Raw genomic sequence first — 16,418 nt, 5'->3', positions numbered from 1 at the left:
GTTCCCCACAGCACCAGATGGCTAGAAGGAGTGAAAGGCTCTATTCCCTCTACCACTCACTAGAAGAGACAGGCTGAAGCAGAAGGTGAGCCATGTCAGCAGAAGGCCTGTAGGAACTTACTTCTATCACAGACCAAGGCAAAAGCAGGTATTCAACACAGTACTTATTCATTCTTCAGCCACTGTGGAAGCAGTGGCTTCCATTTTTGCCACTGTATCCTCATGTGGCTTTTTAACGTCTCTGGTTCTCATTTGCTGAAGAAGCCCTTTAAGTGTTACTAGAGAGCAGAAGAACACCTATAACATTTTTATGTTGAATAATATTGTCATCCAAATAGGTTTACAATCCCAGACCTTTATTCCAAGTGGTGTATTTGAGCTGTTTTCACATTTTTGTCATGTGAAAGCCTGACTACATGGCATATTTTACAGACTGTTGTTTTTGATGCTTTGTAGTTTTCTTTTCATCTGTCAAGAGGTTACATAACAGGATTTTTCAACCTGGAATGTCATTTTGTTTTCACGTCTACTTCAGGGGAATATATTATTTTCTTTGTGCAAGAATCCAACAAAAGCCCTTAATGAAACTCTTGGAAAAAATGCTCCTAGGCTGACCCAAACCCAAAATGTTTCCATGTATACCTAGTTCAGTAAGACCAAATCCTGGTACTCTACTTCAGACATATGCCCATGCAAGTTGCATGGAGCTCATTTGTGCTAAGTCTCAGCCTTTGATCCAATCAAGGATTACTCTTTATGGTTAAGACAAAAAAGAAAACAAAACAAAAAACACAGCACTTCCAGAAACTGGAAATCTGTGGAATGGATCATGCTTAAATAGGCTTAAAATTATTGCTTGTTTAAACTGCAGAATTTCATCACAATTTTTCATCACTATGTCCTTTCTCACAGCAAATCAGTTGTCCTCTGCATTCACATGATCTTGCATAACTGCACTGGGATAATAAAATCACTATTGTTTTCGCTTTGTGCTAGTTAAGTATAGTTTCAGTTTGATATAATTTACATTGGACTTTGTACTCCTTTAAAGGTGTATTCTCAGTTAAAACAGAACAACTCAGTGGGCAGTGTGAAAAGACTAGGGAAACACAACAGCTTTCTATCACTTGTCATGGGCACCTGAAATAACAGAGTTTTTAAGAGCTTTATTTGAGCAGAAATGACTGTTTGTGAGAAACACTAAAAAGTGAGAATCACCGTAGAAACAGATAAATATAAGGTTCAAAAGGATAGGACATAAGCTCTCGAGGGCTTGGTCTTAGGAGAAACCTAGAAAAAAAGTTTTCTCACTAAAAGGTGGAGAAGAAAGGCTTGAATTTCCAAATATAAAATCACAGAATCATAGAATATCCTGAGCTGAAAGTGACTCATAGATAATTGAGTCCAACTCCTGGCTCCATACAGGACCGCCCAAAAAATAAGATCATATGTCTAAGAGCACTGCCCAGACTCTCCTTGAACTCTGGCAGCTCAGTGCGATGACCACTGTCCTGAGAAGTCTGTTCCATGGCCCAACCATCTTCTGGTGCAGAACCTACTCATGATATCCAACCTGACCCTCCCCTGACACAGCTCCATGCCATTCCCTTGTGTCCTGTAGCTGTCACCACAGAGCAGAGGTCAGTGCTACCCCTCTGCTCCGTCTTCCCATATACGGGAAAGGGTGACTTGATCTATTATTTATAAATAGCAGAACTACATGAAAGATATCTGGGTGTATCACCAGTTGCTCCTTCTCAAGAAGCAGTTAAGAGACTACCAAATTCAGCCTAATTCACATCAAAGACAACTGACTCACTTTTTCCTCACATGTAAACTTTCAACAGAATTTATTATCTCATACCAGGCACTTCCTGATGTCATTGATCCACAAGCTGTAAATTTGGCATATTGACTAGAGGGGAGTCAATAAGCAAGTATCATGAAGTCAGAGGCTCTGAGAGTGCTGCACGTTACAAGTACTTCCACAGTCTGCCTACCTATGGATTTCCAAGAATTAAGTTAAACATCACTATTGCCAATAAGTGGCAGAGTTCTGGCAATGAATCGAAACGACAGTGGTAAGCACCCTGAGACTACACCACCACTACAGCTCCTTGGCATTACACAGTGTACATCTAGGAAGTGCTGTTTTTCAAATGTTGCAGAATAGAAACATGAGCCTTATCTCCAGGTGCACGAGGTCCTTAGGCAGAGCTTTTTCAGTAAGATCATCTCACTCTCAAACTTCCAGACTTTTTTCTTGTCTCCATCACTGTTAAGTGCCTGTTGTTTATGGTTGTCTCTGCACATAACAGATGCCAACACAGCCTTGGAGCTGGCTGGAGGAAAAAAAAATTGGCAATTTCAATCTCATCTTGGATGCTGAATGAATTCTATGCAATATGTGAAGTACCGGTGTTAAATGTACAATTTGTTTTGTTCACTGGAGAAATTATTTAATACTTGCACACATTATAGAAATTAACTTAGAAGAAGACAAAGTAAAGGACAAGTATTTCTTGTTAGGGTGAGAGGTTTATATTTGCCTGCTTTAGTTTGGCTAAGTACAAAATTACAATGGACAGTATTCATTATTACAAAAATATCACTGTCATTATTCAACATTCTTCTATTGCAGGAGAGCTTATTTAAAACATTGTACAATTTAAACTTGGACTCAAATTAGAACATAAACTGAAGATTTAAATCTATCCGCATCTCTTATTTTCAGCAGTGGTGAGTGACAGAGTCCAATGGGCAGTAAATGTTTACAAAGTAGTGTAATAACTGAGGGGCTCAGAGCTGTAAGTATTACTGTTATTAGTATAAATGTTGTTAGTATTCAGCTTTAAGGCACAGAGTATTTTGTTTCAAACTGAAACAATATTCTTTCTCCCTTCTAAAACAAAAAAAGATTTAAAAAATGAAGCATCTCCCTGCTTTGTTCAGTAAACTTGCAGGATGAGCTGTGACTCCATAAAGTTTAGGAACTCATTTATTATGTTGCTAGATCAGACACTGCGTTTATTCACACAGTGCATCTCTAAAACCTAGCTTTCATTAGAGCTGTGGGGAGGCCCAGTCTTTCTCCCTTCTCTCTAGAAGGTGAAGCTCAAGAAGATAATTAACCATGAAACAATGAGGAGGCTTGCTGGGTAAGCACTAGTGTGAAAACAGTTACTCCTCACAAAAGAGGGGAAATTAGCTGGCTGGATAAAAAAGGAAGTGTCAGACTGGAAGACTGAAAGGACTGCCAGAATAAGTAGATAGCTCTATGCATCATTAATGCAATTTTTTTTTAACACTTAAACTTCACTGCTTTCTAAATTTAGATGCATTTAAACGTTATGTGTTAGGGGAGATTAACATGCCATTTTAAAATAATTTATCTTAAACCTTCCATTTTCACATTTCACCAGTTTTAGTCACCCTTCCCACATATGAAAAATTCACCACCCTTTCAGCATTGTATTCTTGTTTACAAAGCCAGTGTAAACAGAGCATTCTAAAAAGATTCAGTTTGCTCACTGTATTTTATAAGCACATTATTTTACACTAAAACACATAATTCTATGAACAGAAAGTTTGTTTTGATTTTACTGTTTCACACAGTAAAGACTTATGATGTGCGTTTCCTTTCAAAACTTCCTTCTACTCAAACAGTGTTCCCTGAAGCAGCCACATTTTTGGCAGAAATTCAGTTATATGCTATGCCAAAAGAAATTGAATAAACAAACACTGCTTAATGCAGCTGGGTAGGTAATTTACATATTACTGCACACCAAACATGAAGGCCTGAATATGGATTAGAGCTACAGCGATAACACAAATGTCTTATATGTTAGGGGAAATAAAATTCTGATTATTGTTGCTAATGATTTACATGATATTATTTAATGTATACTATATTACTTCAGATACATAAATGTTCATATTTAACTATTAAAGAGATGTATGACTTATATTTTCTGTGTGTTTTACTAGAAATATCTTGAAAAACTGTTAAGTGGATGCATTTTTCAAAGTTTCTTTTGGTGAAAGCAGCATCACACTCTTTTGAAACAGTGAAGGAAAAAAACCCACAAAAACAAACAAACAAACAAATACAATGAAAACCCTCTAGGCATTGCTTAAAACTGCTTTACTATATACAAAAATATTGTGTAGGGAGGCCTCCAAACTCATGTGCTTTCAAAAAGCATCTGTCATTTTGGTGAGGCCATCAGTCCATTCAGATGAGTCCATCTCCTGCAGTGACCAGTAGTGGATGTTCATGGAAAAATTTTTAAAAATGTAACACAGAGAATGGTATATGTCATGCAAAATTTGAGAAGTCAGACTTTCAGAGTAGGATTTAAAAAAAGCATTAATTGATTTCTCCATTAATTTGTCTGATGACTTAATGAACTCACTGTATTTTTGTTATCCACATCATGTAGGAGTAAGTTTCAGTTTTACTACAAACTGCATTAAAATAGTATTTCTTTTAGACTGTTTTAAATCTCCTGCTTCATTATTTAATTGGGTACACTTTTTCTCTTGTGTTAAGAGGAAACGTACCTTATTTCTTTCCATGCACTTAATGACATACATATATATATTGTATTCCTTTCTGCTTTCAGCTGATACAGCTCCTACAACATCCTATAATAATGAACAATGAAACACTGATTATCCATATATGTGCTACAGATCCTGCAAATATATTTCTATAATGACTGGAATCATTCAATACTGAACGCTGTTTCAGGATGGAAATAAAGGCTGTACAACTTGTTACAAAATGAGGCTTCTTCCATTATTTCTAAAAATTATTTTACTTGAGAACTCCTGAAATAAGATATCAGAAAATCAGCTTCAATCACACTCACATACCATTCCTTGTAGAACTGGGGTCATTAGAGATGCAGTGCAAGAAGTCACTAAATTAATTCAATAATCACTACTTTGTGACTTTTGTATTTCTCCTAACTCTAATCTTCTAAACAGTGCTGGCCCAAGTCATGATCTTACAATCAGTGGATGTTAGGCATAGGAATAAAAGACTGATGTCATCCTGTTATTGGAACAGAATGCACTTCAGTGCTCAGCACTTTTATATATCTGGCCATATACTTAAATGTCTAAATATGAATTTCTTTGTTTTGAAATGTGACATCTATCACTGAAAATAATAATAGAAAAACTAGCCATTTTTCCCTACTTTCCTGGGGGTGCATTAAAAAGAGCAGGTGGAGGGAGGTGATCCTACCCCTTTGTTCTGCCCTAGTGAGGCCACATCTGGAATACTGTGTCCAGTTCTGGGCTCTCCAGTTTAAAAAAGGCAGAGATCTCCTAGAAGGAGTCCAGCAGAAGGCCAAAAACATGATAAAGGGCCTGGAGCATCTCCCCTATGAGGAGAGGCTGAGTAACCTGGGTCTGTTAAGCCTGGGGAAAAGACTGAGAGGGGATCTGATCAATGTTTATAAAAATCTAAAGGAAGGTGGGAGGCAAATGGGTGAGGCCAGACTCTTCTTGGTGGTATGTAGTGACAGGACAAAGATCAATGGCCTAAAACTTGAACATAGGAAGTTCCATACAAATATATAGAAGAACTTCTTTACAGTAAGGGTGATGGAGCACCGGAACAGGTTGCCCAGAGAAGTTGTGGAGTCTCCTTCTATGGAGATATTCAAGACCTGTCTGGATGCCTACCTGTGTGGACTCGATGACCTCTTAAGGTCCTTTCCAACCCCTGCAATTTTGTGTTCTGTGTTCTATTTCACTTGCAATCAGTAATTTTTGCCATTTAAACAGTGTATAACAATCCTTTCAGTACTTGCATGTACTGGAAACATCACATTTCCAGTTTCTGAATTTCACATATATTACTACCAAAACTGAGAATTCACTTGAAGATTTTATGCATCTTACATTTCAAATGAACATGTTTCTGGAGCATGGGTTGCTTTGCTATCAAAGCTGTGGCTATGGCTTCACCCAGACTCTTTCAGCCATTATTTAATATGTAGCATAGAAAAAAAAAAGACAAAGATTGAATGCTGGTTGGTAGAAGACATGCCACCATGACCTAAACCTGTTATCATGATGTTGACTTTCTCGGTTGTAGAATTAGAAAGCTCACATTTCTAGATTTTATAAGATTAAATTCTGCTGTCCTAAAACCTGAATTTTTGTAATTAGTTAATATTATTATTTTTTAATTGTGGCAAGTGTACTTATCTATAAATGAAAAGAAATTAAGAATGCTAGATACACTATCAGTGGAAGTCAAATACCATTATTCATGAGAGATACGATACAATTTTCGTGATCATATGATCACGAATTACAGAACCATGAGATATACTGGCACTTCTGACAGCCTCACTGGCATTCTAAGACTCTGAGGGCCTTTAAAAAACAACCATTATAAAATTAAAAAAAAAAAAGAAAAAATCAGATCACTAGGCAAGTGTTTGCAGCTTTCTGCCAACTATGAAATTCCTTCACCCAACTCCAAAATAATACAGTTGCCAACAGATAGCTGGGAAACAGAAGTAACTTCTGGCTGCATGGATGAACATAGAAGCTTTGTTTACCCCTAAATGAAACATTCCCAATTTCTCACTGGATAATGCAGCATCACTGACCAGCCATGGAAGTTACTGATATATAATGAACTATTCAAGCAACATTAAAATACGTAAATTTCCTCTCTTTCTGAAATTACATATATGAACAGATTAAAATCACATTAACAGGAGAGGGAACAGAAAAGAAATCCAATGAAGAAATTATTCTCAAAAATAAATATGTGTACAAAAAACCTTGTGGCATTGTGCCAGCTAGTTCACATAATTCTTCCTCTAATATCAAGGAAAAATAGATTAAAAAAATCAAAGTATTTGTGATCTAAAGAGAAGGCTTGAGAGACACTGATCACAAAGAACATTAGTCCAGAGGCACCATTTTATACTGAATTCAGCCACTACGCTTTGAGACAATTATGACACCAGAAACCTTGACCTGTAATCATGACACTTCTTACCTCAAGTACCTGAAATCCATTTTTTACTGTAGAATAAGCTGTGGTTAGTAGCTATATGTGGTCAAGCAACCATGTTTGGTTCAAAAATTATATCTTTTTGACAATTTTGCTTTTGCAGTCCTCCTATTTAAAACCATGATCAGCCATTATGAAGCATTCCCAGTCTTATAAAGAAACATATCCTATAAAAAAGCAAGTAAATTTCAATTCCTGCACAGAAATGTTGTGTGCTTCATTAAGAAAAATAAAAATCAAAGAGGAATTGGGGCAATTAAGTATTGTAGCAATTGATTTTCTCATTAAAATAGCTCTTTACTTTTAATGTAATTTCATTTATCTTCCTGTGTTCATGCCAACAACATCAACAAAAAGTAACTTTCACCTACTGTGTTACAAATTTTACTGGGTACCTTGAGAAGACAAAGAAACTAAATGTGTCTGTGGAATTAACAGGAACTTCCAGAAGAGAAACGTGCATATCAGGGAAGTATTCTCAGTTAGCTGAGGTGGATAGTGGTTGAAACCTACTACTATGGATTGAACAAGCTACAAGAGAGGCTTGTATAGGTTTCAGTATACTGGAAACCACAAATTCATACCTAATCAGCACCATAATGGCCCACGGATTAGTATGCGTTCAGTTTGTCTACAAGATCACTGAACAGATCCTCCTCTACCAAGGGGAAGTCTTCCTTTCCCCAGACCCTCTAGTTTATCTCCAGGGTCTGGAATTCCAAGGGGCAGTCTTAGCAGTAAATACTGAATCAAAGAAGGTGTTCAGTAACTCCACCTTCTTAGTGTCCTCTGTTACCAGGACACACACCTCATTCAGCAGCAAGCCCACATTTTTCCTAGTCTTCCTTCTGCTATACACAAAGAAGCCTTTCCTGTTGTCCTTGACAACTCTCACCAGATTTAATTTCAAGTGGGCCTTAGCCTTCCTTGTTGCATCCTTGCATGCCCTGACAACATTCCTATATTCCTTCCAAGTGGCCAGACCCCTTTTCCACATAGCACAGACTTTCTTCTTCCACCTGAGTTTTCCATGAGCTTCTTTCTCACCCATGAATGTCTCCTGCCACCTTTGCCTGATTTCTTACTCATACAGATGCACTGTTCTTGAGCTTGGAAGAAGTGGTGCTTGAATGTCAACCAGCTTTCTTGGGTTCCCTTAACTTCCAGCTCTCAAACCCATGGGATACCTTCAGATAGGTTCTTGAAGAGGTGAAAGCTGGCTCTCCTGAAGCCCAGGGTTGCACTACTACTTTCTGTCTCATTTCTTCCATGTAAGATCCTGAACTACTATATCTCATGGTCACTGCATCCAAGGCTGCCCCTAACTTTCACTCCTTCCATGTTTGTAAGAACAAGGTCTAGCAGCACACTTCTCCTCATTGGCTCCTCCACCACCTGTGCCAGAAAGTTATCTTCCCTGCACTGCAAGAAGCTCCTTGATTGTGTGTGCCTGGCAGTGTTGCTTTTCTAGCAAGTATCAGGCTGACTGAAGTCCCCCATGAGAATCAGACCCTATGATCGTGAGGCTAATTTCAGCTGTCTGTAGAAGGCGGCCTTGATCAGGCTGCCTCTAGTAAACATCCGCAAAGGTGTCACCTATATTATCCTGCCCCTTAATTCTCACACATAAGCTCTCCACACATTCATCATTCATTCCTAGGCAGAGCTTGATACATTCCAGTTGTTAGCTCATATAGAGAGCAACTCCACCACCATGTCTTGCCGGTCTGTCTTTCCTAAAAAGTACACAGCTACCCACTCCATAACAATGAACTACTTTTTCTGCTCTAGGAGGAAGGAAGGATAAGTTGCTTCAGAAGAGGTTCCACAGAAAAGTGTAGACCTAACACGACCCATCTACGCATATCCATACTGTGTTACACATGAAGACTTTCTTTCCAGCACTCCACCTTCATTAACTGAAAAGAACAAAGGGCACGCAAATAGCAAGGTAGAACTGCTGAGTACATTTGCTCTCAAGCTTAACTGCTTAGCCCACTTCCAAATCATCTGGAACTCATGAGAATGTTAGGAGTATCATTTTCTGTCCTCCCCAGGCTTGACAGAGACTGTGAAATAGAGCTGCCTTACTCCCCGTACTTTGAATTAGCCATTAGTTTCTTCTTGCCTAATCAAACCTACAAATAAAGAGTCCCACAACATAATTAAAAGTAGATACAGATAAATGACTGGCTTATGGCAGTGAGCTCATATGACTGCCTCTGATGATTTGTTCTCTCCTAATGAAAGCATCTTCCTGAGATGAATGGAAGTTGGATTGGTACCGCATCTGGATGGTTGCCCTAAACTGTTAGTTGTGACATAAAGTTTTGCATTCTCTGAGGATGGAAAAGAAACCTCCCTGGAAAGACCTAAATGTATTAACTCTATTCACTCTAAAAAACTCACTGCAGATGACCACACGGGAGATTTTCTCAAGAATGTAACACAGAGTTTATCTGATTTTTTTAAATGAATTTTCACTAAATTTCACTGTGTCTGAATTTTTTTATCAAGATCTACTCAACTAGAAGCATTCTACCAGCTTCAGTCTTACCAGATCATCTGGACTCTGCATACTGCCATGATGGCCACTTCTCAAGAAAAACTATGAGAGATACAGAACTTCTTGCAGGAATGTGGGGTCTATCTCCTATCTTTCATAAAGCCCAAGAAAAAATAACATCTGATTTTGCCATTTATGCACTATTCTGTTTTGGATCCTTCAGAAAAGTATTCCATGTCACAAATTAGACACGTAATGCCACCCAGAAGCTGAAAAGTTTACAGCACCTCAAGTACAAGAATGGTGCTGAACTTAGAGTAATATACATCAGAGACTCTACCATCAAATATCAAGCCACTGAAAAATATATATTTTAAGGAAGGAAGCTCCAAAGAGAGCAATCTTCAGTGTTGAAATATGAGCAGAACAAGATGACTGACAGAAACAAATACAAGCCATCAGTATTGCACTATGAAGAGGCCTAATATCAAAACAAGAATGACCTGTGACAGGTAATGAAAAAAAAGCTTCTGAAGGTTCAAACACAAGTCATTAAATAATTACTTTGTGAGGGCTAGATCATGCAAAAGGCATTCAGCACTTTTTAAAACATGTAGTGAGCACTCCTCAGTCAGTTAAGGTAATTTTCACTCAGTACTTTGCTGTACTGCTAAGCTTCCAAAATTTTATGTAAGATTTCTAGCTAGATCCCACTTCACAAAACAAAAACTTGCAATAAAATTACAATCCTATAGAAACCAAGTTCTTAACTTAGTGGAACTATCTAACAACAGAACAATGACAACTAAATTTTTTACCTCCAAATGCGGGGTTTTGTATTGTAGCTTAGAACAAGCGTCAGTCCGTGGTTTGAAAAAATATTGAACCAGTGAATTAAATATAGAGGACTGAAAGTGAGAAGAATACAGTCAGCATCATGCCTAGCATTATTAAAATCTCTTTTCTGTTGCAGAGAACAGCACAGAAACAGATGAAGAGAGAAAAGGGATAAGGATACCAAATCAGAACCAATACAGTATTTTTAAACCACTTGTTTTTCAAAGTCAATTTTAAAGAATGAAATCAAGGGAAAGCATATAAGAAACAAACCTGTGGTAAAGAGAGAGGTTTGGTTTTTGCTTTTTTTTTTTTTTTTTAAGTGAGCTGCCTCACCATTGTGGATTTTCCCAAGTTCTTACAACTCTAATTAAAATGTGGTAATTGGTTATGTTACCTCAATTACCATGATGCATGGACATTGATGCAAAGCGACACCAATTGAATCCCTTGGGTGTTATACCCCAAGGCCATCCCATTTATTGTGGCCTTATTATTTTCAATTATGTGGTTGGATGTACAGCATACTTTCCAGCCAATACAGATGGGGGTTTTCCTGGACATACACTGTAGTGTAAACACAGGATGACTCAGGAGGAAAAAAGAAATAAAAGTTTTTAAAATTTCATGAAGCATAGTAGTAGACTTAAATCAGTGAATACTTCAGACACTTTCTGGACAATGTGAGAATTACAGCACCTCAATCCAAATTATCTTCACTCAAAATCTCCATTTTAAAAGCATTACGAATACTGTCCCTTCAATAATTAGCCCTCTGTTGAATAAGAAGAGAGATTGTCTGCTCCATAAAATAGATATCTTTCTCATTCAGTGAATGAGCAGTCTGGAGAGAAAGCAGTTTCTCTAGTAATCAAAAAGGCAGGCACTGAATTGCAACTTAAGAAATAAAATCTATTAGAAAACACAGTTTTGTCTCTCTGTCAGCCACAGCAGTACAACAGTTTTACATATTCCAGTATCAACAAAGCAGTTCCAGAAAAGTGAATACCCAGAGTAACCTCATTGTGGCATCTTATGTAGAGATATATCTGACTTGGACAGGACATCAAATTATGACTATCTTGACTGCTGGAATAATCCACTGAGGCTAGATGCTAACTTAAACTGGATATACCAATTGGCTAAGCAAATGATCAAAAATACTGCCTAAAACAACTTACATATTCCTACTTTGACTTAGCTGTTGAAAACTTGTTGGCATGACCATGACAGACGCTGTCCCAAATCCTTTTTTAACTGTTCAGTTTTCTTTCATGTAGACTTTCATGTAGACTCTCCTCTAAAGGAGAGTGCACAGTGAGTTAAAGCTTCTCCAGCTGTTGAGTAGGAATTTTACACGGCAGTTTTCAGTTTAGTTGACTAAAGATTGTTGCTATTGCTATTGCTATTGCCAGACAGACTCCTTTTTCTTTTAAGATGATTGCCAGCAGGGTCTTGTTAGGCAAACTGAAAGGCATCTGTGTAATTCTGAAACTAAAATTTAGGTGACAGATAACATTAGAGCAGAAAACAGTGGAATGATAAATCAGAAGGAAAAGAATTTACCACAAAAAAAATAAAAATAAAAATAAAAACAGATGGAGGAGATAAAACCCTCTTTTGCTAAAACACATCAGGACTGCTTCCAGTAAAATACAAGTGTCCTACTGTCTTTTAAAAGTAATCTTTGTTTGTTATTTTTTTTTTCCCTGCATGAATACCTCATTCTTTTCAGCTAGATTGATCTACTGAATCTAGCCACATTTCATCCTTCTGGAGCGACTCTTACTGATAATTTCAGATTATAGACATAGCTTCAGGCTAAGTAGAAGGATATATTTCTACCAGAGTTCAGGTGCTTGTAGTACAAGTTAATCTCTTGTTATTTGCAAAGTTATGGTGCTCATTATTACAAAGGTTGAGGAACACTGAAAAACATCAGTGAAGACAAACAATTCAAAAGAAACCTAAAACCTCTTTGTGGTTAATTCCAGAATGCTTCTGCAATGATATAAGTGACTCAGATAAGTGACTGGGGACAAAAACAGGACAAAGGAAGATCCCAGTACACAAATTAAGAAGACAGTAGAAGATGCAAGTGACTCTTGCACTTCTGTAATGCAATATAATCATTGGAGTTATCTTACGTACTATCAGCAAGTTGGATGCCATGAATGAGTCGGATGCCATCAGGGTATAAAAACATCTCATTAGTTTTCATAAATTACAGTATTTTGTGGGCAACCACAAATAAAGTCTTGTTACTAAGGGATACTGCTTATGTGCCAAGACTGGCATACCATCAAATACAGAGAGATAGGGAAGCAGAAGAAATAGTCCTGGTACATACCCAAGAAATGACTACACAGGAACTGAATGAAAAGAAAGGCTAGAGTATGCCAACTCAGATCAGGGAAGACAAAGAAACCTGAATTCTGTAGTGGCTGAGGCATCCTTAAGTGTTGGGAATATAAATAGTTTTATCAACATGAGAAACTTGTACATGCTGACACGCTCAAAGAATCATATTATTATAAACAAGACTAGAATGAGAGGTTCCAAAGCAAAATAGCCCACAGTGCAAATTCAATGAGTATCACATCACGATGGCAGTTAATGGCTGCTGTTTCTTAGCAGAAAGAATGGCACACCCCCTGCACAATGAAAAACAGTTCAGACCAGCAAATAACTCCAGACTCCCTCAGGGAAAGGGGGAATGAAGCAGCATGCACCTTGTGAAGTTCCAAGCGTTGTGACACCAAGCAAAGTACAATGCTCAAACCCCACGCCTCAACTCCTGATCGACTGCAGTCCCACACAGTAACACAAGGCTCGCTTCGCTCCTGCTGCAAGAGCAGCACCAAGCTCTAATTAGCACATAACGGCTTATTTAGAGTAACTGCAGCTACAAAGAGCAGCAAACTGCTTCCAGGAGGCAGCTGCCCACATGCAAGAGGAGATAATAGGCTTTCACTACAGCAACTTGGACCTCTGCTCAGCTCCTCTCTAAGCTATCTCACAAATGCAACTTGTTTATGCTCCACACCTGTTCTCCAATAGAACAGATATATTTACAACAACAAAACTGTAAGTTTTGTAGATGAAAAAGACAATTTTTCATCTTTGTAGTACCTTACCTTCCAGAGAAATATTGTAGAAACCCAGTCCAAGCCCTCTTGGGCAGTTACGAGGACTGCTCCAAAAGTAATGCCTCCTGTTTTATTATATTGGCCCATGAACTCAGAGGCTGATGTTGGTGGTATGGCAGTAGAGGCTGGACCTTCCCATCAATATTCTGGTATATTTTATTGCTGTGTAACAGATGGCAGCAGAGGAGTAGTCTGACAAAATGACGTCTCACATGGAAGCGTGTATGAAGCAAAGGTGTGTCACTGAATTCTTCCGTGTGGAAAAAATTGCACCCATTGACATTTATTGATGGTTTCTGAATGTTTGCGGAGACCCAACAGTGGATATGAGCAAAGTGAGGCAGTGGGTTGTGTACTTCAGCAGTGGTGACATTGACATGAAAGACAAAACCCATTCCAGACAGCCATGCACATCTTTTACACTACAAAATGAAGAACATCTAGATAAGCTCATCTGCACAAATTGGCTAACGGTGGTGACTATGTTGAAAAATAGTGTTTTGTAGCTGAGAATTTAATCTATCAAATAGTGTTATTGTGCTTTTTGTATCTGTTGTAGTTTTCATGGAATTAAATAGGAGGTATTACTTTTGGAGCAACCTATGTAATTACAGACTTAGCAGAGACTCAGCCTTTAGCAACCAAAATTCAGAATTGCAAGAACTGATTTTTAGGTTAGCTGTTGCCCATTACTACGCATACTTGTTCTTGAAGTTTCAAAATTCAAGTAGTTTTTCTAGTACTGGTCCACTAAATAAACCGTTCGCACAGCACTAACCAACAGTTTACTAGAGCTACTGATATATAAGTAATAAGACCAAAAAAATTTCAAAGATGGAACTATCACAAAAATATAACCGGCACTCCTCAAGAGAATTAAAAAGTATTTACTACTTTGATTTCTTTCTTCAACAGTCTTTTCTGTTCTTCAGTCTCACACTGATATTCTAACCCACTATTTTGCCTTTGATTTCCCTTACTTCTGTTCTTATTTCTTGCTCTCCTAGATTCATTACCATCAAAACTTAGGAATCCTGTCTCACTGATGAGACAGCATTTGTCTTCTATTCTTTCTTACATTCTCATTTAAAGGTGAACGCTCTGTTTAAAATTCCTCCTATTATAACCTTCAACACTTCACTACAGCATCCTCGTCACCAACTCACTGTTTCTTGGCTGGTTCAGACTGATACTATTTTCATTCAAGAACTGCCAGTTTTTCAGAACAATGTCTTGTATATCATAATACTACACTAACACAAATAAACAACTCCAACAGAAATACAGCTTCTGTTATTTTTTTTAAGGAACAAAACTAAGTCAAAAGTAGTATTTTGCTGCTAGTCAGACAATTGTCAGGAAATATATAAGTATCAAGTATTTTTTCCTTTTATTTGTTTTATATAAACCTAAAAATTATGTAAGCTAAATATCTCACTTATTCTCAAATCTCATCAATGCTCCTCAGTATATGCATTACATAGGGTTATCATCGCTGTCAGTGTAGCTGCAGTACACAGGCTTTGGCATTATGATAGTACCACAGAACATGCTGAGCCAATTCATCCATTACAGTCAATGGTGTTACAGTAGGGATTATTTTGTCCCCCCCTATGGTTTATTGTTTGAATGTAGATACTGCATTGTAACATAGTTTTATGCTGTAGAAAACCTGTCTTATTTATGTCAGTTAATGGATGGCTTAAGCAGAGTGCTATTTTGCCTCTGAGGAATCATTTCCCTGAGATAAAAGGGAAATTAATGCATTTTACTTATACTCAAATAACAAAGATTTGTATATTAATCACATACCATGGCATTCCATGTGAAATACACATCTACGGCTGAGATACTAATTAAAACCAGTCATACTTACAAAGAAAATACTTTTTTTCTGAAATATATTTACAATCAATGAAATATGTCTCTGGGCCCAATTATTTTAGGTACTGAGCAACTTACACTGATCTCAAAAGGAGAAGATGGTTTTCATTGCTCAATAGAATCAGATGTGAAGAGATTTAAATATACAGCAAATAGAACATGGATATTGTGAATTTATCTTATTAATCAGTGGTGTCCATAGACTATAACACTTTGTGAAAAAAATAAAACTTCACTTGTTGCCATTAGAGACTAGGAATGGCACCTTCAGCCAGAAGAAAACACTCAGTGCCTGCATAAAAAATGACTGACAAAATGACTGGTGTAGAATGGAATTACATGAGATCTTTTTAAATGGCTGCTGTAAAATGAAATTACATGAGATCTTTTTAAAGCAAGCATCACTCACTGGATCTTTTTCCAGTCTCTTCTGTAGCCTTGTTTGCCACTGGACAGCTTGCATGACGATGGCCTCCCACCTCCTCTCGAGGTTTACGATTATCAGCTGCATGGACTGGTGGTCTGCACTCAGGTTGCAGGTCTCCTGGTCATCCAGGAGGTGCTGGCACAGCCGCAGCACAGAGGCAACCCCACGACGTCTCTGCTTGATCTCACAGCATAGGGACTGCAGGACAGACAGATGACAGATGTCAGGGTGGGACATTCTGCATTAACTATTATCTGATAGTTATTCATGCTAATAGTTCTTCAGCTCTTCCATAAATTCCCATACTCAGTGTCAAAGCTTACTGTTTATTTCAAGATAAACACAATCTTAACTGCACATAAGGAGTAAAGCTACTTTCAGTCTTCAAACAAATGCCATACATAGCTGTCTCGATAATGTTGAAAGTTTTATGGTGTAGACTGGTTTATTCTTCCTTTTTTCCATTCAGCTGGGACACATCTGAAATGAGTTACCCTGACAGTAATCAACTTCAGAAATTTTTCAGGAAAAAAATGGGAAAAAAATTTGTATTCATACAATGAGAAA

General features: G+C 37.6%; 1 protein-coding gene across 3 annotated transcripts in view; it reads right to left on the bottom strand.

The window, feature by feature from the left end:
• The window catches only part of AKAP6 (A-kinase anchoring protein 6), a 322,203-nt gene that overhangs the window by 18,999 nt on the left and 286,786 nt on the right, over positions 1–16,418 (bottom strand). For all 3 annotated transcript variants that reach the window (XM_021402796.1, XM_021402797.1, XM_021402798.1), the window contains one exon: positions 15,834–16,049. In XM_021402796.1, coding sequence (XP_021258471.1) covers positions 15,834–16,049 — 216 coding nt within the window. The remainder of the gene's footprint in view (positions 1–15,833; positions 16,050–16,418) is intronic.

The sequence above is a fragment of the Numida meleagris genome, chromosome 6 (genome assembly GCF_002078875.1).
Source record: "Numida meleagris isolate 19003 breed g44 Domestic line chromosome 6, NumMel1.0, whole genome shotgun sequence".
NCBI classification, from domain to species: Eukaryota; Metazoa; Chordata; class Aves; order Galliformes; family Numididae; genus Numida; species Numida meleagris.
This window is presented reverse-complemented; position numbering and strand designations above follow the sequence as displayed.